Source organism: Peromyscus leucopus, chromosome 13 (assembly GCF_004664715.2).
Source record: "Peromyscus leucopus breed LL Stock chromosome 13, UCI_PerLeu_2.1, whole genome shotgun sequence".
Taxonomy (NCBI): Eukaryota; Metazoa; Chordata; class Mammalia; order Rodentia; family Cricetidae; genus Peromyscus; species Peromyscus leucopus.
Window position 1 is genome coordinate 51,730,309 of NC_051074.1, and position 26,971 is coordinate 51,757,279.

General features: G+C 40.4%; 1 protein-coding gene and 1 long non-coding RNA gene across 30 annotated transcripts in view; one reads left to right on the forward strand and one right to left on the reverse strand.

The window, feature by feature from the left end:
• Positions 1-26,971, reverse strand: part of Abi2 (abl interactor 2) — an 86,615-nt gene that overhangs the window by 14,726 nt on the left and 44,918 nt on the right. For 2 of the 28 annotated variants that reach the window (XM_028856369.2, XM_028856368.2), the window contains 6 exons: positions 26,498-26,644; positions 25,686-25,810; positions 23,797-23,979; positions 18,761-18,919; positions 8,549-8,635; positions 2,319-2,492 (listed from right to left, as the gene is read on the reverse strand). In XM_028856369.2, the coding sequence (XP_028712202.1) occupies positions 2,319-2,492; positions 8,549-8,635; positions 18,761-18,919; positions 23,797-23,979; positions 25,686-25,810; positions 26,498-26,644 (875 nt within the window). The remainder of the gene's footprint in view (positions 1-2,318; positions 2,493-8,548; positions 8,636-18,760; positions 18,920-23,796; positions 23,980-25,685; positions 25,811-26,497; positions 26,645-26,971) is intronic. The other 26 variants (XM_037210360.1, XM_028856375.2, XM_037210359.1 and 23 more) reach the window with 17 other exon arrangements.
• On the forward strand, positions 16,825-17,164 carry LOC114682489. Of its 2 annotated transcripts, none has more exons than XR_003733049.1 (3): positions 16,825-16,917; positions 16,972-17,067; positions 17,128-17,164. It is a non-coding gene; the product is annotated as an uncharacterized LOC114682489 (long non-coding RNA). The 2 variants fall into 2 exon arrangements; XR_003733048.1 differs by having other exon boundaries at positions 17,002-17,067.

A 26,971-nucleotide genomic window follows, 5' to 3' on the forward strand; every position in this document is an offset into this window, starting at 1 on the left:
CCTGCCTTAGGCAGATAAATGATTTTGAGAGTACGTTCTCCCTTAGTCAAGTCTCTTATACAACTGTAAGCGGCAGTGAATACCTGATCTACTACCATGAGAGACGCCCTGGGTTACAAGGCCCAGCTATGCCACACAGACAAGTAGAAGAGAACAATATTTTGTTTAAGACAGTAAATTCTGAAACCATTTGTTAGATAGCAATAGACAACTAGATGTATCTTCTTCAGCTGTGCAAACATTTTGACTATGATTGTGTCAAGTCTATTTTACCTTTTCTAGAGGCTACAAACATACACACACACATATTTGATCTGGCCCTATATACCTACTGGTTTGCTTTTTTAAATGTTTCCTTCTTTGTGGCACAGTGTGAATGTTTCTATTGCCGGGGTCAAGGCCTCTGATCCCTTCTTCTGTAATGCCATTCCAGATACTCTATTTTTCATCTCCAAGAAGTTCAATCTCTACAAATATTCTGTTTCTCTCTCATGTTGATTTCCTTCCACCTCCTTGACAATCTGTAACATTTACAAAACCCACATAGCTGGAAAGAACCGATGGCCTTTTGTTGGGGGGGGGGGGGGGGGGAGCTATGCTACCACCTGCTGCTGAGTGTCTGAAGGAGCACTGTTTTGTGTAACCACACACACACACACCCCGTTCCTGTTTGAAGACAAAGAATAAATCTACTTATTGTTGCTCAATCTTGGAAAAAAAAGTTAAGTCCACTATTTATTTAAGATTGACTTTGTTTTTGATAATGTGAATTTGCGTGTCTGTGTGACAATATGTACAGAGTGCAGATGTTCACAGAGGCCAGAAGCATCAGATCCCCAGAGCTGGAGTTAGAGGCGATTGTAAGTCATCCCACATAGGCACTAGGAGCCAAACATGGGTCCTCTGCAAAAGTAGTATATGCTCATAACTGCAAGCCACCTTATCAGCCCCATAAGCTCTATTTTTTCATAAAAGCCCACAGGTGATTTTATGGTGGTTTGGATGAGAACCTATGAGAACCCCCATAGGTTCATATGTTCGAGTGCTTGGTCACTAGTTTGTAGACTGATTAGGAAGGATTCGGAGTTGTGGGAGTTGTGGCACTGTTGGAGAAGGTGTGTCACTGGGGGATGGGTTTTGAAGTCTCAAAAGCCCACACCAGTCCCAACCCCTCCAATCCCTCTGTGCCTCTCTCTGTCTCTCTCTCTCTCTCTCTGCCTGCTGCCTACAGATCAGGATGTGTAAGCCCTTAGCGACTCTCCAGTCTCTACCTATCTGCTTGCTGCCACACCCCCACCATGGTGATGCTGGACTAACTTCTGAAACTGCAAGCAAGCCCCCAATTGAATGCTTTCCTTCTGTAAATTGCCTGGTCATGGTATTTTATCACAGCAATGGAACAGTAACTAAAACATGATTCTAACATGTTTTGAGACATAGTGGGTGGTTGCTTTGGTCTCTTTAACAGAAAATTTCCTGCTACATCAACAAAATTCTCCCCCCATTCTAAGCTGGTTAGATTTTTTTCTCTTTTTCCTTTTGAAGCGGTGTCTTACTCTGTAGCCCAGGCTGACCTGGACCTCACCATGTAGATCAATCTGGCCTTAACCTCCCAAGTGCTGGAGTTGTAGGTATGACCCACCTGATTAGTCTCCAGACTTGGAAGCTCCTGTCCCAAGGTGCTATGTTACAGTCACCTAACAGAGGCAATCTTACACACACACACACACACACACACATACACATACACACACACACCATTCTACAAAAGATACTGAGACATCATTCTTTGGAAGAAAGTTTCCTAAGGAGATAATCAAACTCAAACATGTAAAAACATGTCAAAATTAATTATCTAAAAGTTCAGCACAATGGAACACACCTGTAATCTCAGCATGGGCAGAAGGATCAAGAGTTAGAAGCCAACCTGGTTTACCTGGTGAGACTGCTTCCACAAGAAGAAAAATCAAAATAATAATAATGCTGCTGATGATGGATGAAAGCAGAGATAAAAAGAATTTGGAAAAATAATCTTCTTCCTGGGGGATTACAAAGCCTAACTGTTTTTGTTTTATGTGTTATACAAATAATTTGTGAAAAGCAAGTTCAATACTAACAGATAGGCATAAAATGTTACCAATAACCTTCAAAATCATAAACACTGTAAACTGACTGAATAACCAAAATGGAACAGATAATACAAATAAGTAAAGTTTTACTTATAAATAAAAACTAAACAAGACTCTTTTCTGTATGTACCAGCAAGTCTCATATCTATGTACAGATGTCTTCTCCCTCCAGACCACCCCGACACTTACCTTTTTCCAAGTAAGACCTTGGAGCCCATGGTGGGTCCTCTTCAGCATAAGGATCACTGTACTCAACCACAGCTGCTTCCTCCTCCTCATAATCTTCTGGAGGTGGTGGGGGAGGGGGGGACTCGTCGAAGACTGGCTCTTCCACAGGCGGTGGTGGTGGTGGTGTATCTGAAACTAAGAATGTATCAAGCTGACAAACTATATATTATGTAAAGTTCAATATTTAGCTGAGCTTCTAGATTAATTAAATATAAACCCAGACTTGAAAATGATCATCTTTCCAAAAATTGAATGAGTAAAAGGAATTTTCGCACCATTATAGTGTTTTAAATCACCAGCAAACTTCTCCCTCCCTTCTGGGTTAGTGTTCTTGATGGATGCTGAATGAGGTTTGGTCAAAATATTTACTATTGGGCCTCCAGAACCTTTCAATAATAATACATAATCACCTTTCTAAAGAAATTAGTACAATATAGTTGGGCTTTATACCTTATCCAAGGAATTCTCAGAGATATTAAAAATTTGAATACTCAGTCACATGAGTAAAATGAGTCAAAGTAGTAGTCAAATGTTTACAGTGTGCTACTTTGTTCTCTGTTTCCTATCTATTTACTCAGACAGGTTCTCACTACACAACCCAGACTGGCTTCAAACTCACAATCCCACTGCCTCAGCTAGGTTTATGAGGATTCACCACCCTACCAGCCTAGTTTTCATTAAACAGAATTGTATCAAATTGGGGAGGAAAAATCACTAACAACTTTGGGTAGCTTCAGACATTAAGTTTGTTTGTAGAATTTGAGCTAATTCAGGTTTAATCATTATTTAAAACTTCTTGACACTACATGTCCATATGTATTATTAGAATCAATCTCATCATATTGTAGCATGTAAAAAAATAATCTCCAAGACAGGCGGTGGTGGCGCACACCTTTAATCCCAGCACTCAGGAGGCAGAGCCACACGGATCTCTGTGAGTTAGATGGTCAGCCTGGTCTACAGAGAGATATCCAGAACAGGTACCAAAACTACATAGAAACCCTGTCTCGAAAAAAACAAAATACATACATACATACATACATACATAATCATCTCCAAACCCAAAAAACTCAAAGTTCTCAAAATGCTTGGTACATACTTGCACATAACGAAGCAAAATAAATTTGCATTGACCAGATACTCAGTTCAAACTTCAGCACTTATCTCACTATATTAAAAACACTAAAACTGCACACATGAAACTCTCTGTGGTCAGCCGTACCCATCACACTCGGCTACTTCTGTGTTCCTGCCGCAGGCTTTACCATCCTGTACTCACCTATGCTGTACACACTGACACCTTAAAAACCTTTACTCATATGGGCTTATGGAGTTTGAGGGGTTTTTCCTGGTTGGGGGGGGGGGAGTGTGTCTCACTGTGTAGCCTAGGCTGGTCTTGAACTTGTGCCTGACACTAGTCTTGTTTTTTGTTTGTTTGTTTGTTTGTTTGTTTTGTTTTGTTTTTCGAGACAGGGTTTCTTTGTGTAGTTTTGGTGCCTGTCCTGGATCTTGCTCTGTAGACCAGGCTGGCCTCGAACTCATAGAGATCCACCTGGCTCTGCCTCCCGAGTGCTGGGATTAAAGGTGTGCGCCACCACCGCCCGGCTTTTTTTTTGTTTTAGGTTTTTTTTATCTTTTTAAACATAAAATAAATCCATGCTCTTAATATACCCCTTATTCAAATTTCATGTTTTTCATACAACGGGGAAAACAACAGTGAAACTTCTGTGTACATCATAAGAGAGTGCGGCACAGAAACAGAGATCCAGGGACTTTCAGGAAAATCCAAGAAATTACGCGATAAATTAAAATACCAACACTGATCATTTTTACCTCCCTTATAATTTCCTCAAAGCTAGATGACTAGACTGCCACAGTTATTGATTTTACCTGTGCAGTGTACCAGTTATTCAGCTGGTACTTTAAAACACATTATTTTACTTAATCTCTTAGATAATTTATTTTTACTTTTTTGTGATTCTAGAGCTCTATTCAAGATCCTTACACATCCTACACAAACCCTCTAAACTTCACTCCCAAGCAAAGGTGTTTTTATTCTTAATTTTACGGATGTGAAAAAAGATTAATGTTCCTGTAGCAATAGATGAAAAAACACCTGAGTACTTCCCTCTGCCCATTACCTTAGAAGCTACACTATACTGGAAGATAAAATTTATAGCTCTTAAGTCATGCTTCATCATCACTAGGTAAATAGCACCCAAGAGCCTCGTGTGGCTAGGAACTAGGCTCTGCACTAAAAAGAGTATGGTGAGCAAATGTCACCAAGAATACGGTGGGCCAGAGTCACCAAGATGTGAACAACCAAATTCTGATTTATAATTAAGCAGAAAAAAGCTTTAAGAAATTATAGTAGCACGCATTATAGACCAAATTCTTTATATGTGGACCAGAAAAGGCTTCCTGAGACCTGATGGATGAGGCGAGTTAATGGCTGGGAGGTAGTAGGGTATGGGGGATAGACTTCAAGTTAGCTGTAAAGAATAAAAGTATTTTTTTCAAAGTACAGAGATAAAGCAGGAAGGAAATTTTCAAAGAATCATCCAAAGTTTGGACGGACATCCAAAGCTAGGCCGCAGAGGCGGCCTAAAAGAACTCAGCACAAAAGGGTTTACTAAGTTTGGGCTCTACTCATGAGTAACAAGGGGCACCATCTGAGAATTCAAACTAATAATAATAGAGGCTTCTGTGCATTTTATCACAGTGTAAGGGGTTTGATATATTCAATAATAGATACTCCAAGTGATTCCAGACTCTTCTACACATTATATTTAATGCAAAAAAATATTACTTCTATAGACTATGTTTAAAATAATGCTGACAAAGCCGATACACAACTTTCCAAGGTGCATGTTTTGAAGAAAATAACATTCCTTTGAATGTATAAGCTCTGCCACGACTGTTAAGGCAGTCCCAGCATACATCATAGGCAGGGAGAAGGGAGGAACTGAAAGGAAGGGGGTTGAGCAAAGGCAGTCAGTTACAATAGGAACCAAATTAGAAGAGGCTTTTAAAACACTAAGAGTGCTATTCTAATAATGTTTCACAACTGTCCACTCACGCGGCAAGTCTTGACCACCACTATGATCGAGTACTTAAATAATGTTAAATTAACACACTACTTTGACTCATGAAATATTTTGATGTTTCTACAAACCTAATAACTTACACTAATTACTGGTAAAAGTTATTGACTAGTTCCATAATCCTACTCAACTTTGAAGTCCAATGGTTGAAGGAAAAAAAAAGAAAGAAAACATTCTGACAGATTGTTAGTCTTCAAAGTCAGTTTCAAAATCTGAATGCTCATCTTGTCAGCTGACTTAAAAAAGTAACTTTCCACTTACTATTCAACTGTCTTCTTTAACCAGTTGAATGTCAACTGATCTGTGATGGAGGAAATGTCACTCCAACTGTAACGACACTTCAACTCACCTGGAAAATCCTTCAAATTTGGAACTCCAAAAAGCCTTCTCTAATCAGTCTGCTATTTCAGGACATTTTAAATGCAGTATCTTCTAACCTGCAGTTAGCCTCAAAGCCTGGCTGTACTTGGCACACACTAGACCAGCTGACCATTGCTAGAACACTTCCTCCTAGGTCAGCATGAGTCACACAAGCCAAAGAACGGTAGAAAGCAAAGGAGTAATTTAAAATATAAAAAACGTTCTTGGACATACATGAAAATACCTCTTAAGTTTAAGAAAACATCTTTAAAATTACAGTTTTAAAGCTCACAGACATTCACAGAGCACCTTCTAACAGAAATAATAAACGAGTATTTTTATGCATCATCATAGAATAGAAAAGCAAACAGAAAAGCAAAGGTACCTGACAGATCAACCCTTGGGCACTGTACTGCCTAGTTTTCTGTCAACTTGACAGACTGTCACTTTGGAAGAGGGAACATCAATTGAGAAAATGCTCCCAACCAGACTGGCCTGAGGCAAGCCTGTGATACATTTTCTTGATTTATGATTGATGTGGGAAGGCCCAGCCTATTGTGGGTGGGGCGATCCCTGGGCTGGTGGTCAGGTGCACTATAAGAAAACAGGCTGAGCAAGCTATGAGGAGCAAGCCTCCATATCAGCTCCTGCATCCTGCCCTGCTTAGTTCCAGCCCTGACTTCCTTCAGTGATGGGCTGTTACCTGGAAGTATAAGCAAAAGAAACCCTTTCCTCACCAAGGTGCTTTTGCTTGTGGTGTTTATCACAGCAACAGAAACCCTAACATAGATGGGCACTAAGACTGGACTACAACCAGTTAAAATACAAACACAAAATACGAAAAAGGAGGGCCCTAACGTGCCAGCTATGGGCCAGACACTTTCTAAGTGCCAAGGCCACAGGCAGCAGACAAAGGGTGCTCTGACACACCTTATACTCCATACTGTTAAATGCCCACGTCCAGGGATCTTAGCAAGGGATTAGTATTACTTCTAGTCCCTGAGTGGCACCCCCTTTTAGAGGAAAGGTGCACAGTGGGCTACTACAGCCTGATGACATTCTATCTTAATATACAATTTGACCTTTGAACAAAGCACAGATTACAGCACCTCTCCCACAATCACCAACAGTCAGAAATGTCCACAACTTCTGACTCTTCAAAAACCTAGTAATAGCCTGATACTGACAGGAAGCCTTACCAATTAGTCAATTAACACATATTCTGCCAAATGTATTATATACAGAGAAAAATTATGAGATCACAATTAATCCCTCAAACACCCCTCCCACCTAGGGCCTTTGCTCATCAGACAAGTGCTCTACCACCCAGCTATACCCCACCCTCGGGAGAACACTTTTTACCTTAATAGACAATTTACTGATAATAAATCAGGGATAATAGCCTAACTCTGCATTTTAGGCAGCTCTGTAACATGAGTTCACAGTAGTACCAGGAAGTTACAAAGTGTTAGAGGAGTAAAGCAACACAGGTAATTTCATGCAGCTATGATTTCAATAATACTGCATCTTTACATTTGCTTACATTTTTCTTACAAATGAGGTCACATGTGGCCTGTGAATGTTTTTATGCTTCAGTTTGATAAAATTTTAACTTTTTAAAATAGATTTATGGGCATTTCCTGACTTGTGTTAGTTATTATTGAAATTTGTGTTGTGGGTGTGCAACAGTCTTGTCTGTCCTTTACTATCAAACAATGCAAACCATGTTATTCAAGGATCAACTCTAAGTCCCCTAAGTTTAGATTCTATGACATCATGCAACTTTATGGCTGAAGCGGCCCCTTAGTAACCTATCACAGAGACTGTTCCCCCACCTCCACCCCCTTTCTGTAGCAGCCACTCATCACTAAATGTTGATACAGGCTTCCCAGTTTAGAATACAAGCCTCCTGAGTTCCTTAATGCTTCTCCAGAAGACTTGACATACTAAGAAAATTAGATGTATGACTATGCATGATTCAACAGCAGACCACAAACCAAAGAAAACTCACTGCCAATATATGGCTGCTTCTTGGGAGACAAACTGGCAGACTGATCGTCTGTGCCCGACTGTGGTGTGGTCCTTATTATACTTGGAATGGGAGATAGTGATCTACTTAGGCCACCTATAACACATCTATGACTCTAGTAATAGCAGACTAGCCTACCGCTTTGTTGAGGCAATTGAGAAAAGAAGCAGGATTTTTTATTTGGCAATTATATTATTTGCAAAAAAAAACCCTCATGCCGTTTTTCTTCTCTTACATTTATACTATTTTATATGTATTTGTCTTATCTTTAAAACTATGTATCACTAGTGGGATTTTGGTTATGGTTCTGAGGAATCAAACCTGGGATCTCATGTAAGCTGAAACTGTCATTTTTAAAGCTATTGGAAAGTAGAGAAATTTATCGTCATTATCTTTTAATTTTATTGTTAATTATGTGTGTAAGTGTGGATATGTGCATGTCAGTGCCAGTGTCTGCAGAGGCCATAAGTGTGGGATCCTCCTGGAGCTGGAGTCCAGGTCCTCTGCAAGAGCAGAGCAGACTGTCAGCCACTAAGCTCTCTCCAGCCCACCTCTGACTTTATCATCACCATCAGCCATTCTGACGACGACTTATTCAAATCTGTAAAGCATTAGTGAGTGACTACTCAGTCAGTCATATGTATATTACACTGTATGCCTGTAATCTGAACTACAGCAGAAAGAAGACATAAACTTACTATTTTCTTGGACTCTGGCCACAAATCCCATTAAAGGTAACTGAGGAGTTACCTGTAGGATGGGAGGAGGAGGAGGAGCAAGAGATACTGCAAAAACAAAAAAGGTGTGGAGGATAAGGGGTAAGGGCAGGTAACAGCAAAAGGAAGGGCAATACAATAAAACATATAAAGGAGGAAAAGCATGTCTCACAAACATTTGTCTACCTTAGCGATCCACTTTAGAGGGGAATGTCATAAACCAAACACACTAGAGTCTTAGTAAGCCTGAAACCTACGGCAGGAACCATTTAGCATGCGCGGATCTGCTCTACGTAATGGGAGCCAATCCTCTTCATATCTACTGCAAATGCCTTCTCTGCTGATTACCGTGAATAGTGTGGTTGATTTTCTGATTTTATCTTGAAAGTTACAAACTTAAACATTTGTCAGTATAGGATAAAAAATATGACATCCCAGCAACCTAAATAGGCTTTTTATTACTTTAGTAACAAATAACAAGCATTAATTAGATCTCCATTTAGATAAATAAGTAGGAACTGAGTTCTTACTGAGTGGCAAGGACTCTGCTAGACCAGTTATCGGAGCCTTTCATTGAGAGATGCTCTTACTGAAGGTTTTCCTAACTCCAATTCATTGTATTTCCTCCTTAAGCCTACAGAAAACACCACTGTTCTTCTCCCAGAGTGTGTTCCTCCATCTCAAATGTCTGGCATAGTTTAGGAATACTGCAAACCTTCAATAGATATTTATGTATGAACAAACAAATAAGGCAGATGCTCAAATAATTTTTAGAAGGTTAACTCTACAGTTATGGTTCTCTTCAGAAAGCAAGAATAGGCAGTGGTAGTGCACACCTTTAATCCCAGCACTCAGGAGGCAGAGGCAGGCGGATCTCTGTGAGTTCAAGGCTAGCCTGGTCTACAGAGCGAGTTCCAGAACAGGCTCCAATGCTACACAGAGAAACCCTGTGTCTTGAAAAAAACCAAACCCCCCCCCCAAAAAAAAAAACTAAAGAGATACAAGTGTTTCTTCTCTCAAACAGACACACACACACACACACACACACACACACACACACACACACACACTCATCTTGAATCTCTGTCTAACTTTCCAGGAGACAGTGCTGGCCACAAGGAAGAAGGCTACCGAGAATTGGTCTCTGAACAAATACTTGAAGAAAAGATGTATGCTAAGAAGACAGAAGATGAGAAAAATCAAACTTTAGGAATCAAGTTAGGACAAAGGCTTAGAGGCATAAAACAGCATGAGCAGAGATCACAGAACCAAAAATATTTCCTCTATATGGCTAGTAGGAGATATGTTTAAAAATTGAACCAGGCAATAGTGGCACACATCTGTAATCCCAGCACTCAGGAGGCAGAGGGAAGCGGATCTCTGAGTTTGAGGACAGCCTGGTCTACAGAGTGAGTTCCAGGACAGCCAAGGGCTACACAGAGAAAACCCTGTCTCAAAAAAGCAAGCAAACAAGCAAACAGGACTGGAAAATTGGCTCAGCTGTTAAGAGCACCTGTTGTTTCTTGCAGAGGACCCGAGTTTGGTTCCCAACACCCACATGGTGGCTCACAACCATCTGTGACTCTAGTTCCATGAATCCAAAAACCTCAATGACCTCCACAGGCACCTGGTGTGCATGTGGTGCATATACCTTCATGTAGGCAAAACACTCAAACATAAAACAAAGATAAAATGTTTAATGAAAATCACAAAAAGGTAAGCAATGTGGGCATGAGAAAGAGAAGGGTGTGCACGAAGTGCTTGGTGTGAAGAGACTGATTTTGTTTTAAGTCACTCAGCCTCAAATTCTTAAAGTTACACTTTCTGTGTTTAGACACCATGACCATTAGACCCTCTGGATCTAATCCATAAATGTGATAAGAGAAACAGATAATGCAACCCTATTTCACAGAGTGGAAGCAAAGATTTTATTTCAAAAGCTTAATTCAAGACCTGGCACACAATAAATCACGGCAGATTCTAGAAACAAAAGAAAAACTTGGTTATGTGTAGGTAAACCAGTATCTGGTAACTAATGATTAAACTAGCATACAAAGTTGAGCAAAAAGGCAAAGGGATTATAAACTTTCAGCCTCGTGATTAACGTTAAGAAGCTGTTAACTCACTAACCCTGGCGGGTTAGTACTGGAGAAGCAGAGTGGTCAGTGTAGACAGAACCAATGGGTAACTTAAGCATAAAATGAGAGGCAACAGGAAAATATGGGTGGGATATATTAAAACTCAAGAAGTGTAAGGTATAAAGAAGTCTACTATCAGTAGAGTGGTAATGGCTGCCAGTGTGCAGAGACATGCAAGAACATGTAAAACGTACAGAGAAAAGCTAAGCAGACCATTTTGAAGAGTATCTAGATATAAGAAAACCAGCATAACCTCAGAAACTGGTCCCTCTCTTCAAATACTAACTTAGGGTTTAGGTTTTTCCCTAAAATCACTTCTTGGCAGGAAATCCCTGACTCCGAAGATTAGAGTTGTTGGTGCCGCATCTGCATGTTGCCAGGAGACAGCGAGCAGCGTGGGGGGCAGGACAGCAGCTTCAGTTGAGAAACAGCAGCACACAGCACAGGACATCAGGAAAGGGGCCACCACTGACACACATCCTGCGACACTACACAACCTCTTCTGAGAGCAGACACACCAAACTTCCTCCCTTCCCCTCAAACAGAAAATGGAAATCTCTCTCCAGTTATTGTTTATCCACCAAATAAAAACATTAACTTTTGTACTTGGCAAAAAAGGGAAAGAAAAAGTGCATGCATATTTTAAAAGCAGTCTTTTTATGGACAAATCAACTTATTAATTTTTAAAGAAATATGCCTTCTTTTCTAGACATGAGACTACCACATGCTTTTAAGAAGGCCACCAAAAAAAGCAGCCATGGAAAAGCTGATCTCAGACCTCCCTTAAACAGAATAACTCTGAAACAAGCTGGGTTTTTTGTTTGTTTGTTTTGGTTTGGTTTGGGTTTTTTTGGTTTTTCGAGACAGCGTTTCTCTGTGTAGCTTTGTGCCTTTCCTAGATCTCGCTCTGTAGACCAGGCTGGCCTTGAACTCACAGAATCCGCCTGGCTCTGCCTCCCAAGTGCTGGGATTAAAGGTGTGCGCCACCACCGCCCGGTGAAACAAGCTGTTTTTCTAAGCTACTCTCAGGAAAATTTCAAAACCTCATTGTGGTGGTATGAAAGAAAATGTCCCCTCATAGGGAGTGGCACTGTGAGGAGGTGTGGCCTTTGTCGGAGTAGGTGTGGCCTTATTGGAGGAAGTGTGCCAGTGTGTGTGTGTGGGGGGGGGGGGGGTGTTAGGTCTCCTATGCTCAAGCTCCACCCAGTGTGACATAGTTCACTTCCTGTTGCTTAATGATCACGACATAGGACTCTCAGCTCCTTCTCCAGCACCTCTGCCTCCACACTGCCATGTCCTGCCATAAAGATAATTCACTAAACCTCTGAGACTATAAGCCAGCCCCAATTAAATGTTTTTCCTTTATAAGAGTTGCCATGGTCACGGTGTCTCTACACAGCAACAGAAACCTTAAGACACTGATCTAACCAGAATTCCATTCTTCCTGATTCTGTGCATTCCTCTGAACAGGAAAGAGCAGGAAGCAGAAGCTGCTGACAAATCAGTAGTACAATGTGTGCTTCCTGTGCCAAAGGCTTTAAATTCCATCCTCAGTAACAACCAAAGAATGGGAAGCATCTTTACCAACTTATATATTCCTTTATTTACTCATGATGTTTCCTCATATGATAAGACCTTTACCCTAGAACCACAGAAAGATCTCTGAATTAGAATGAGTTACATTATTTTTATTAAAATACAAAGTTGGCTCAGTGGTTAAGAGCACTGGCTGCTCTTCCAGAGGACTCAGGATCAATTCCCAGCACCCACATAGCAGCTCACAACCACCTGTAACTACAGTTTCATGAGATCCAATGCCTTTTTTGACCACTGTGGTAACCAAGTACTCATGTAGTGAGTACACTGATACATGCAAGCAAAACACCCATACACATAAAATAAAATGAGAAAACGACAATGGTGTAGTGAGAAGAGACTTACCAGGAGCCTGAGATTCTAGAGTTCTTAAACTGAGCAGCAATGAGAACTATAGTGTTGAATAGAACAGCACTGAGACACTGAAGGACAAGGCTTTTCCAACAAACAGACTCACAGTGAACATGCTGGTAAAATAGACTTTATAAATTTCAGATGGTTTATAAAGCCCTCTGAAGCATCCTTGAGGCCTGATACTTCAAATATCCAGTCAAGAGTTTTAAAGCAACAATGTTGGGCTTTTTCATCTTATTTTTACAAGTTTTATAAACATTCTGGAAAAAATAATAAAAACTGCATCTGAAAAAAAAAAATGGTTCTGGGGAGCTGGCTCAGAGGGTAAGAGCACTGCCTGTTCTTCCAAAGGACAGGGTTCGATTCCCAGCACCCACATGGCAGCGGTCTGTAACTCCAGTTCTAGGGGATCTGACACCTTCACACAGATATACATGCAGGCAAAACACCAATGCATATAAAAAATAAAATAAATAAAAATGCTAGTTTAAAAAAAAACTGCTTCTAGCTGGGTGGCAATGGTGGCACACGCCTTTAATCCCAGCACTCAGGAGGCAGAAGCAGGTGGATCTCTGAGTTCGAGGCCAGCCTGGTCTATAGAGTGAGTTCCAGGAAAGGCGCAAAGCTACACAGAGAAACCCTGTCTTGAAAAAAACAAAAAAAAAAACAAAAAAAAAAAACAAAAAAACCTGCTTCTGATACTAATAAAGACATTACCTTTGGTAAATACATTAAATTTAGTTGCTGGTATTTTACATTCCAGGGAGGGAAATGATTTATGCAATTTATTTTAAAATATATTTCCTTAAAATAACTATCAACCTAGAATGAGGGAGATAGAAAAGATAATCTGAGTGATCAGTAAAAAGAAGGCTGCCGATGATCCAACTGGGGTTCCTGAAGAACTGTCAGCCCTGCAGTCTCAGGACATTTAAAAACCTAGCTCATTTGGATATTCTTTTTCAAATACAAAGTCACCAAAAGCTGTTATGCCAAGAAAAATTAGCTGATTATGACTTACAGTTTAAAGACAATTTGCATTGTATAGTCAGTACTAAGTGTCTATTTGTTTTACTGGTCGACTGAGAATGCACTTAACTTTAGCTGTGTTTTTTGGTTTGGTTTGCTTCTGTCCTCCCCTAAGAACTATCTACAATAGTGCTCAAAGTTAGCTCCTTACTACTGCTCCTGTTTACTAAGCCACACCAGTTTCCAGTCTTCTGCAGATCTGTGATAATACTAAAGTCACTGCCTTTAGAGCACTGGTTCTCAATCTGTGGGTCAAGACTCCTGTGGGGATCAACTGGCACTTTCACAGGAATCCCCTATCAGACATCGTGCATATCTGATATTTACAATTCATAACAGTAGCAAAGTGACAGTTATGAAGTAGCAACTAATTTTATGATTGGAGGTCACCAGAGCATGAGGAACTGGACTAAGGACCCATGGCATTAGGTGGGAAGTTGAGAGCCACTGGCTTAGGTGACAGCGCAGCCTCCACCACGCCCACACTGCGTTTTTACTGTTTCCATTTACATCCCTGGGAGGGACATAACCTAAATGCTCTAAGATTATAAAGCCTCTATTTTAAGAAAAACTGATTATGCTAAGTTAACCTCTACAAAAGGCTTCATACTTGGAAATTATATGATTAATGTCTTACTAAAGTAGGTTCATTATGTGTATATGAATATGTATGCAAAAATGCACATGTAATTATATATGCATTCTTTAATACCAAGGTGCTTCATATTCTTAAAGAAGATATTAATGAGTAATTATATATGTTTCTGTAACTCTCTTCACTGTTTGCAAATTAATTTCATTTCTGTGATTCTAGATTTTAAAAAGAGAGACTCAAGAGTGTTTGAGTTATGTTCTAATCTACATGTGTCTTCAAGTAACTTGTTTGTGAAATGATTTCATTAGAACACAGCTACTATCTTCCTTGGACTCGGCACTGTCATCCCATATTTTAATTCCTGCCAGACCTCCCTGTATTAGGATCAAAACAAACCATACATTAGGAGGAATGCTGTCAGATTTATACCCCACAGAACCCCACTGCCTTGTCAAACTTCATTCTTTAGAAGTATACATCCAAGGCTCTGACAACAAAATATAGGTTCATAAACACAAGCATCATTCCGTTCACAAAACGCTTCACTAAGCAGTACATCTTACAGAAGAGCTGTCAGATAAAAGCCGTGCTTGGGGTTGAGGTGCAGGAAAATGGCCGAACACTGGCCTAGCATGAATCCTCAAAGATCATGGTTCAAACGCCAGCAACCTCTCCCACCAAAAGAACCTAATACAGTTTTGTTTTTGTTTGAAAAACACTGATTAATGATAGATAATATTAATAATGATTAGTTATGATTAACTAATTAATTATAGCACATAGAGCTGTAACTGTCTTCTTTAAAGTTACCAAATTCCAAGAGAAGAAAGGCAGAATTTAGAGACAGAAAACACTAAACGATAACTGAGCTGCCTCTCATGGTCCCAACAATTCCAGTTTACTTTATTCCCTTGAGTGTGAAAAATACTTAGATTAAAATCACTCCCTAAAGATTTAATTCTACTTTAAAATACATTCTGGCATATATGAATCTGATTTATAAAGAAAGTATTATTGAAATAAGAAATCTTTAGTACATTAAAAATACAAGTCAAGGGTAGAGCACTTGGCTAACTAATACAGAGCCCAGATTTAGTACTGCAAAAATTAAATACATGAAACAGATGTTTAAACAGCCGGGTTTTTGTTTTGTTTGGTTTGGTTTTTTGGTTTTTCAAGACAGGGTTTCTCGTGTAACAGCTCTATCTATCCTGGAACTTGCTCTGTAGACCAGGCTGGCCTCAAACTCACAGAGATCCACCTGCCTCTGCCTCCCGAGTGCTGGATTAAAGGCATGCGCCAGCACGCCCGGTTACAGATGTCAAATTTTATCTACAGAGTTCTCATAGAACTACTGAGTATATACAAGCAACATGAACTACTCCTCTATAATCTTACTAAGTACTCTGTACAGCTGGTATCAAAGCTGTAACAGTGAAACCTTTCCCAACTGCATTATGGATCTAATCCATTCTAGATTAACATCATTGTTTCAAATCTTTATATAAAGTAAGAAAGGTACAAGAGATTATAAGAGGTAATTTCCAGATACCCAGGAGAGCTAGCCCATCTTCTACAGAACTATTAAGCAGACTGTAGCTAATAAACTAAAATTTAAGGGGGGGAGGGGGATATTTAATGGTCAGCCATGGTCCACACACATTCAGGAGGCTGAGACAGGAGGATTGGAAGCCACAAGTTCAGAACCAGTCTAAATGAGACATTTTTCTTCAAGTGGGGAAGAAAATTAAAGTACAAACCACACTTGAAATGCAAGTTTGTAAAACATGACTAGAAGCAGAGTATGTGACATATTCTGGCAAATTTTAAGATGAAAATGAATTTTAAGAAAGAACCCAGCCTAAAACACCAGGCATGAAAAGAGAGATGTATTTCAATCAAGGCAATCAGGTGGATGCACACTGCATTTTGATAAACGGCAAATGCAGCATTCAAAAGACAAGAGGAGCCAAGGAGAGTGAAGAGACCGGGTTAAAGAGACAAGGCTTCAGTCAATATTCGACACCATCTCTGAACATTTTCTCAAGACAGGACTGCACAAAAACTAACAAGGACTCCTTGTTAGAGTAGTACTCAAGAGTGTGCTCTACACTGTAACAGGTTTCCATAGTGTGCCCTACACTGTAACAGGTTTCCATAGTGTGTCCTACACTGTAACAGGTTTCCATAGTATGTCCTACACTGTAACAGGTTTCCATAGTGTGTCCTACACTGTAACAGGTTTCCATAGTGTGTCCTACACTGTAACAGAGGTTTCCATAGTGTGTCCTACACTGTAACAGAGGTTTCCATAGTGTGTCCTACACTGTAACAGGTTTCCATAGTGTGTCCTACACTGTAACAGGTTTCCATAGTGTGTCCTACACTGTAACAGGTTTCCATAGTGTGTCCTACACTGTAACAGAGGTTTCCATAGTGTGTCCTACACTGTAACAGAGGTTTCCATAGTGTGTCCTACACTGTAACAGGTTTCCATAGTGTGTCCTACACTGTAACAGGTTTCCATAGTGTGTCCTACACTGTAACAGGTTTCCATAGTGTGTCCTACACTGTAACAGGTTTCCATAGTGTGTCCTACACTGTAACAGGTTTCCATAGTATGTCCTACACTGTAACAGGTTTCCATAGTTTCTACACTGTAACAGTTTCATAGTTGTCCTACACTGTAACAGGTTTCCATAGTGTGTCCTACACTGTAACAGAGGTTTCCATAGTGTGTCCTACACTGTAACAGAGGTTTCCATAGTGTGTCCTACACTGTAACAGAGGTTTCCATAGTGTGCCCTACACTGTAACAGGTTTCCATAGTGTGCTCTACACTGTAACAGGTTTCCATAGTGTGTCCTACACTGTAACAGAGGTTTCCCTTCCTCTTTTTTCTCCTTACCAGAAACAGAGAAGCCCTGGCAGGTGAAGAGCAAATATACCTTTTCATCTGAAGGAAGGTAGAACAGGACAATAGAAAAAGCATGAAATACAGAATCAAAAAACATTAAGTTCAAGGCTATCTTGACCATCACCTTGGCCTTGGTTTTACACAAAATACATATGTAAACATCACCATTTTTGGGGCTGGAGAGATTGCTCAACAGTTAAGTGCACTGACTGTTCTTCCTGAGGCCCCAGATTCAGTTCCCAGCACCCACATGGCAGTTCACAACCATCTGTAGCTCCAGTGTCAGGGGATCCAGTTCCCTCTCCTGACATCTGTGGGCATTAGGCACATACATGGTACACAAGCATATGTACTTGCAAGCAAAACACTTGTAAACACATAAAATTCAAAAATTTAAACAATTTAATTATCATCAATCTTATTTTCTATATATGAATCAAATGAGATAATAAATAAAAATAAGAAGAGAGTCAATTTTTTTCCAAGATTCTAAAGGGTATAACTAAGGTATCACTAATAGATAGCAGCCTTTAGTAGATAAATTTCTGCTCCATAAATTCAAGGCTTGTGAGAGATGGAATGGTCTGTCCCCCAAAATCAGAGGAACTCACACAGGCTTAATTATCTTTGGGCAAAAATTAAAAAACAAAACATTAAGTTGACTACATTCCTGTAATCATGGTGCCTAAAATTTTCTTGAATTCTCTAGGAAATGAACAAAACGCTGATTATGTGTAGCATTAAATGTACAAGATTAGCTTTTCTGTATATATGATTCAATTCTTTTTTCAATTGTTATACCTGGATCAATTTCGCCAAGTCCCTCATACTCATCAGGGTATTTGATGTGGTAACTGAGTTCGGACAGTTTGACTGCCTAACGCAAACACCTTCATGTGTATCCAACTTTACTTGTAACTCATAAAGCAATGATGTCTTTTATTAAACAAAAAGAAACTACTGCTCTTCTATATACGCCACTTGAGACAGGATCCCACTCTGCAGCCTAGGCTGCTACTCTCCTGCCTCTACCACAAGAGTGCTCAAATACAAGTAAGCACATGCATGTCTAGCTCAGAATTAGTTTTTAAAAGCAAATTACCATACAGGATGGGACTCCTTAGCTTTACACCAAGTCATGTGTTGACTTTTTAAAGTGGAATCAGTATTATTAAAAACTTAGTATTCTTAGTATTCATTCATTCATTCTTTTACCCATTTAACAATCATTGTTTTAATAATTTATTTATTTGTATTTTATGTACATTGCTCTTTTCCTGAATGTGTGTCTGGGTGAAGGTGTCAAATACCCTGGGATTGGAGTTACAGACAGTTGTGAGGTGCCATGTAGGAGCTGGAAATTGAACCCTGGTCCTCTGGAAGAGCAGTCAGTGCTCTTAACTACTGAGCCATCACTCCAGCCCCTCAACAAAAATCTTAACTACCTATTACATAGGGATAACCACCTACTATGTATGGGTTAATTATTTGTAACTAAGAGTTTTGTTTTGTTTTAAGGCTCAATGCAAAAGAAATGGAAAGAAATAGCAAAAGCAAAGTCTAACCTGGATTCTGGTTATAAAAAGGCCCTCCATTCATCTGACTCTGAAGGCTTGTCTGTGAAGTTATGGAAGGAGGCCGTCTATAGGGCAACGAGCCCCCTATTGTAGGTGGCGTATGGCGAGAGGCAGGCCTATTCATGCTGTAGAACTGAACAGGATGACCTGGGAAAGGAAGAGAACACAAATACCTCATTAAAAGAAACTTATCTCAGATAATGAAATACTTTAGGTACATTACTCACTTTCTAATAAGATTATTAAAAATGACAGTAGTTAGCCAACTTAACACAAGATGACAGCTGTTGCTCTGCTGACGCTATCAAAGCACAGAGTAGGAAAGAAAAAAAGCTACACTCTAAATCAAAACTAATTAACATTGTGACTTCCTTATCATTTGACCATGGTTTAAAAGCACCACAATTATGTTGGCTGGTGGTGGCCTTTAATTCCAGCACTCAGAGACAGAGGCAGGGGATCTCTGTGAGTTCAAGGCCAGCCTGGTCTACAGAGTAAGTTCAGGACAGCCAAGACTACACAGAGAAACCTTATCTTGAAAAACCAAAAACCAATATCCAAAAAAAAAAGCACCACAATTAATTAAAATTTGTATCTCTACTCCAGACTGAGTGTGCCACCCAAAGCTAAATCTCTAGTGCAGTGGTTCTCAACCCAGGGGTGGAAATCAGATATCCTGCCTATCAGAGATTTACATTGCAATTTGTAACAGCAGCAAAATTATGGTTGTGAAGTAGCAACAAAAATAATTTTATGGTCAGGGTCCCCACAGCATGAGGAACCTGTATTAAAGGGCGGCAGCACTAGGAAGGTTGAGAACCACTGGGCTAGAACATCAGTGTTGAAGGGAACAGCTCTAACGATGATTAGGTCATGAGGGTTCCACTTTCATGAATGAACGTCAGTGTTGAAGGGAACAGCTCTAATGATGATTAGGTCATGAGGGTTCCACTTTCATGAATGAACATCAGTGTTGAAGGGAACAGCTCTAACGCTGATTAGGTCATGAGGGTTCCACTTTCATGAATGAATAGTGCCATTATCAAGAGTGGGTTTTCTCCTTTCTTATCCTATAGTCTCTCACCAGACAAGGCCCCTTGATATTGAATATTCTGCCTCCAGAACTATGAGCCAAACAGACTAATATAATTTATAAGTAATCTAGTCTGCAGTATTGTTACAGCACACAAAACTATAGATAAAGTTTCCCCCTCCTCTCCAAAAAATAAATTATAGTTTAAAGCAGTCACTAAACACTGGAGACTAAACAAAGAATGACATTCTGGGAAAGAAAAAATAATGTTTGATACAATCATATTCTAAAATAATGGTGGAGATAAGTTATCAAGGAAAGTTGTTTAAAAGGAAACAAAATATTTCAACAAAACACTTGATGCCGTAACTCCAAGTCAAACCCATCTTTAAACAACACAAAATATTCACCTTCATGAAGCTAGAGCACTCCTGAAAATTAGTTTACAAAATTTGTATCAGCACCTCAGAAACCTACCCACATTTACTGCTCATTTGAACCTATTTCACCTTTTCAGAATTATTCACAGCTAACATCAACTGGAAATATTCTTTCCCAATCCATCCAGTTTCCTAAGAATTCAATCCCAATCTTTACCTTGCCCTTACCCTCACCTGGTCCCCACCAGGAGAGGCCCTCTGGAACAGCATTACAACACACTCCAGTGGGCAACAAGGCATGGGAAGGACAAGGGATGACAGGAAGATGGGGGAGGGGAGCGGGTACATGAGGAAGGAAAGAGGAGGACCAGGCAGAGGAAGAAATAAAGGTACTATCCTAGGATCTTCAAAAAAAAAATCAACACCATTATAAATTTTATAAAGTTGGACCCAGTCTAAAATTGCAAGTCTTAAGTCTACAGTGACATTCAGAGACACTGTATCAAATAGGCTCAGCAGTTAAGAGCACTTGTTGCTCTTGCAGAGGACCTGGGTTTGGTTCCCAGCACACACATGGCAGCTCACCATCATACTCCATTAACTACAGATGCAGGGAATCCAACGCCTTCTGCTGATGTCCTTGGGCACCAGGCAGGCATGTGGTGAACATACATACATTCAGGTCAAACATTCATACACATAAAAATAAATATAAAAAACAATTTTTTTTTTTTTTGGAGAGTTTCAAGACAGAGTTTTTCTGTGTAGCCCTGGCTGTCCTGGAACTCTCTCTGTAGCTCAGGCTGGCCTCAAATTCAAAGAGATCCATCTGCCTCTGCCTCCTGAGTGCTGGGATTAAAGGCCGCCGCCGCCGCCGCTGCCACCGCCGCCGCCACCACCACCACTGGCTTAAAAGGACAATTTTAAAGACATCTATTTATATAAACTAAAGCTAGAACCATTAGCACCCCACCCCCAAAATGGCACATGAAAGGATGCCCAGCCTCAGCACTCATTAGAGATATGCAAATTAAAACTGCATGAAAAACCACTGAAGTTTAAACAAAAAATGTAGTTACTTAGAAAACCACTTGATAATTTCTTTAAAGGTTGAATATTCCAAGCATGTGGTGCATGTCTTTAATCCACCACTGAGAGGCAGAGGCAGGCAAATTTCTAAGTTCCAGGTCTGTCAGGGCTACACAGTGAGACCCTATCTCAAAATAAAATAAACACATTATACATTCCCTTTACAACACAACCTAACAATTCTATTCCCTAGGAATTCACCCAGATGACATGACCTGAACTCACACAGAACCCTGTACAGGAATGGTTACGGCAGCAGTACTCAGAAGCCTCCAAACTGAAAACTGACTGAACGTCCTTCAACCTGGATTGGCCCTGGTTGTAGCACATCCACAGAAGAGCACTGCCAACAGTCAGAGGGACCACGAAAAGGAACAGGATCCCTCAGCCAAGCTCCTAGCACCACCACCAGACCCAGCCGGCCACACTGCCCACCACTCCCACTTGTCCGTCTGCATCCATTCTCGGGCACAGGTCAACAGTGAGCAAACAACAGGGTGAAGTGAACAGGGGCTTGGAGGTGATCGGAGGGGTGACATATTGTTCTAGATCCTACCTGTGGTGGTAGCTACAGGGTACATATAAAGAATTCACTATATTTACACCTCAAAAGGCAAACTTTACACATTTTATACCTTCAAATAAAAAGTTAAGGAGTTTTCCTTTATGTTTTAAAAATAACTTTCTACTTACATAATAAATGTCTACTTGTTTAACACCATGAATCACCCTTTGATTTGGGGGGTGCAGGTGGGAGTGGTCCTCGGTCCTCTATTATGCAGCGCTGTCTGGCCTGAAACTCACTATACAGTGGCCTGGAACTCAAGAGATCCACCTGCCTCTGCCGCTTGGGTGGCAGAATTAAAGGCATGCACCACCACGCCTGGCCAAGCACTTATTTTTAAATTATCATTTAATTACTAAAATTCTTAGTGAGGAGTCATTTATTATTTCTGGGTCTATAGCATTAGCAAGATTCTTAACTAGCTGGACTAGCGTACCAGCTGCATACCTCCATCAAATGACTGCCTATATTTTCACTCATCCATTACAGAAAAGTCTTCTTCATAAGGACTATTATAGAAGATATCACAATAGAACACCACCCAAAACCCAATGTGGACAAAGATGTCTTTTAAAACATGTTTTATAGCCAGATGGTGGTGCATGCCTTTAATCCCAGCACTCGGGGGGCAAAGGAAGGTGGATCTCTGAGTTTGAGGCCAGCCTGGACTACAGAGTAAGTTCAGGATAGCCAGAGCTACACAGAGAAACCCTGTCTCAAAAGAAAAAAAAAAAAAGAAAGAAAGAACCTATTTACTAACCAGCATCGTATTAACTGTTCAATGTCTTCGGAGGTGACTGAGTCTTTACCATTTATCCCAGCAAAACGTATTTGAGATTGAGCTCTTTAAAATGATGATTACATTTATTTATACAGAGGGTGCACTCATACCATAGTGTGTGTGTGTGTGTGTGTGTGTGTGTGTGTGTGTGTGTGTGTGAGAGAGAGAGAGAGAGAGAGAGAGAGAGAGAGAGAGAGAGAGAGAGAGAGAGTGTGGCATAGATTAGAGAACATACAGGACCTGGTTTTCTCTTTCCACCATTCTGGGTCCCAGGGATCCAAACTCTAGTTGTCAGGCTGGGCAGCAAGCCCTTTACCTGATGACTCATCTTCCTAGCACTAGATTGAAATCTTATGTAAAACACCCATCAACTTAAATAGTCCTGAAGTCCTTTGGAAGTATAGTTAATGAGTTTCTGGTAATACTAAAATATAAGCAAAAATTCCATTATAATAAACACAAGAGGTTTGTAATTTGCTATATAAAATATTACATTAAAATATATTTTTCAATTGTCATATACTTGTTTTTTGCTAATTACTTCACCTGCAATATTATTAATATGTGTACTCATACAAATGTTATATGCAGAAACACGTGCATGTGAATAATTGAAGATGCAAAGCCAGAGGTCAACCTTTGTGTCATCCTCAGGAGTCATCAACCTTGTGTTTTCAGTGTCTCTCCCTGGCCCTGACCCATTGGGACAGGCTCATTGGACAGCCAGCCCAGGGACCCACCCGCCTCCAGCTCCCCACACTGGGATTACAAACACACAGCCCTGCCTGGTTTTTCCCATGGGTCCTGGGGACAGAACTCAGGTCATCATGCTCGCACAGCAAGCCCCTTACCACCTAAGCCACTTCCCGGCTCCCTGTAAGAGTTCTACAGGTAAGTGTTCCAGACGCCATACCATGTCCACAAGTCTTCAACAGATTAAAGGAAAGCAATATTTATGTTTGTGCTACTTTATTGGGCAAATGTTATCATAGACTTGAGCTTAATTTTCTCAGTAAATTCTTTGTTCACATACCACTTTCTGATTAAAATACTAACCATTATTTAAAAAAAACAAAAACAAAAACAAAGTAAAACCAAACCAACAAATATCATGAAGCTGAAGTTTCTGGCAAGAATGGCCAGATGACTGGATCTGTCTGCCATGCCAATACTCACCTGTGGGGGGATTGGAAGAAATAACAGGGGGAGTTGGAGAAGTGAAGCCATCAGCAAGGGTCTGCGCACCCCCCGCAGCAGCATCTGGGGCAGTGGAGGAGGGGACAGTAGCAGGAACAAGAGGGGTAGGAACAGATGCAGAAGTAGCGGGAAGGGGAGGAGTGCCAGCCGAGCCAGCAGGGGCTGACGGGAAAGAGGAGTAAGAGGCAGCATTAATAAGGCAGTCACATTAGCATCAGAAAAGGCATTGGAATATTAAGAGTATTCAGCGCTTAACACTAGCCAAAGAAATAGAGCATTGAAAAGGAATGGTTAAGGTTATTATGTGAGCAACAAATAATTCAAGATGCTCAGGTAGTATAGAAAAATGTTAGTTAAAAACAAACATTCCTTTTTACCTGAAAGTCACTAACCTAGGAGAAAACAGTTCCTATATACTGTTATTTTTATCATGACACATCCTATGTATATAAAACTATAGTACCTTAAAAAGCAACAATATACTATTAGAATTACAACACAAATCAGAAAACAGGCACATATTCCAGACAGGAGAGAGAGACAGAGAGAGAGAGAGAGAGAGAGAGAGACAGAGAGAGAGAGAGAGAGAGAGAGAGAGAGAGAGAGAGAGAGAGAAACAAACTTCAAACAAACTTCAAACAAACATGCACAAAATTTTTCATGATTTTTGTAAAAACGTATCTATTGCATTATTAGAATTAAATATGTTGTTTTGGTTTTGGAGACAAATTCTTACTACACAGCCATCGGCTCCTAGATTCTCTTGCCTCAGCCTACGCACGCTAGATTACAGGCCTGAACCACAACCTACTTTGTGACAGTCTATCATGCTGGGTGTGGAGTTGGTTTTAGTTTAGTTTGGTTTGGTTTTTGGTTTTCTGAGACAGGATTTCCTTGTGGAGCCTGGCTGTCTTAGAACTTGCTCTGTAGACCAGGCTAGCCTCAAACTCAAATATCTATCTGCCTCTGCGTCCTGAGTACTGGGCTAAAGCATGCGCCAACATACTCAACTCATTCTGCTAGTTTTTTAATAAAGAGTTTTATTTACACATGTGTAAGCCTAAAAGACGTTAAGTTCACCATCTGCATGGAGACGTTCAGAGGCCAGAAGCGAGTGTTGGATCAGCTGGAGCCACCCTGCGTGGGTGCTGAAAGCACCCCTGGGTCTTTCTACAGGAGCAGTAAGGGCTCTATCAACGGACTGTCTCTCCAGCCCCTCTTGATGGTTTTGTGTTCATGCTTCTAAAACTAAATTCAAACTCTGGGTTTTCAAATCAAACAAATACATTTTTCTGTTTCAGGGAGGAGGGGGAATAGTTTTTCAGAAACTACTGAATTATAATGCTCCTTTAAATTTACATCTCCCATCCTTTGTTACCAAATTGGTTCTCAAGGCATGTCCTCACCAATTCCAGGAAGTGTACTTACTGCTCGAACACTAGCTGAAACTAGAACAGTACCACACACCTAAGAACGTGAACCTGCAAGCGCCAACTGAACTAGCAGCAAAGACATAAAGCAAAGGGCAGACAAGCAGAGAGACCGTGGAGTAATGAAGACCACTGGACAGGAACATAAGTCTCTGCAGACTGCCAACACCTACCGTGTGCTAAGGAGATCCTCTTTAAAATTTTCATTAGGAAGAAAACCCATTGTAGGAGACTCTGGGTTCAACAGCCAGCAACATACACATACACATGCTCGCAAGGGCGGGCGGGCACACACATGCACACGCGCGCGCACACACACACACACACACACACACACACACACACACACACAAAACCAAGAAAACTCACTATAATTCAATAACAAATTGAATACAAACTGGCAGAAGAAAGCAGAGTAAATGAGCACTACCGCTTTACCTGGAAAGACGCTGGGAGGGGATGGCGTGGGGACAGCGATGGGGACCCCCACACTCCCACTGCCACTGTTCTCCCGACTGCTGCTGCGACTACTGGGGTGGCTCCCCCCACTGCTCCCACTGCTGCTGGAGGAAGAAGAGCCACCAAAGAGTGAGCACAGAGAACAGAAGAGTAGGACTCCCAAGTAGTTCTGAAATGACAGCTACAAGAAATCAAATTCAAAAAACTTCCATTTCAAACATGAATTCTTAATAAGTAAGGAGAAAACCTGAGTTCAGTACACTTGTTTTGATACCTATTTATGAGGTCTATCTTACAATTTTTTTAAAGAAACCCTCTATAAATGTAAGGGTAAACTGTTCGTGCTTAACACATCAAAATAATAAAAATTACCTTTTATATCCGGATTTAATACCTATATGAAGAAACTTATAGTAAGTTTTACTAGATTATTTTATTTCCGTTTGTAATGGCACGGTGATATACTAACATTTTAGTATGAATAGTTTTTCATCTGTAAATTTTCACAAAAAAAAAACTTGCAATTTTCATTCCTGGTTAATAACGTTTTTTGAATTAACTTAGGTTTTATTTTGTTGGTAAGTTTATACTTTGAGAGGTCTTTTGAACCTTCCTGGTTGCTCAAAGTTGTATCAGAGCATGAGGAGAGAGAGGAAGAATTAGATGAGGTTTGGGAGAGCAGAGTGAGAAAAAGAACTTAGTGCTTGGAAAATGAGAGAGATTAACTCGAGTTATCTGAACAGATTATGGTACTCTGACCATCATGTTTTGCGCTGAGGTAGAGAAAATACCTGTAAGTTCGATTTCTTTGATTCACAGAAGCTGTCCTCACAGGGCTCTGCTGCGAGGGAGCCATATTACGGGTTGGGCTAGGTACGTAATCATTTGGTACCACTGGAGGACGCACTGGCTCCAGTGTGCGGTAGGGGGAGTGCCGCCTACAAAAAGAAGAGCGTATGTATGGTGTGATTAATAAGTTTCGGCACGATCAATTCCGAGTTGCCAGTGAAATACAATTTGTAGCAGAGACAGGAAATGTGGTTTGACCCAGCTATCAATTTGTCTCCTATGGTACAACTCTCCCACCATTAGAGAGAGTTCTGGGGAGTATGTAGTGTAAATTTCAATCTCCAACCTCATTCCCTATGCTAATGTGATTTTGTTCATTTAGTCACAGAAAACACAGGTTTTCCATTGTTTCAGCCAATGTTTCCTAGACTCCACTCTTCTTAGAAGAATTTGAATTAGTTTAGTATCATGTCAAA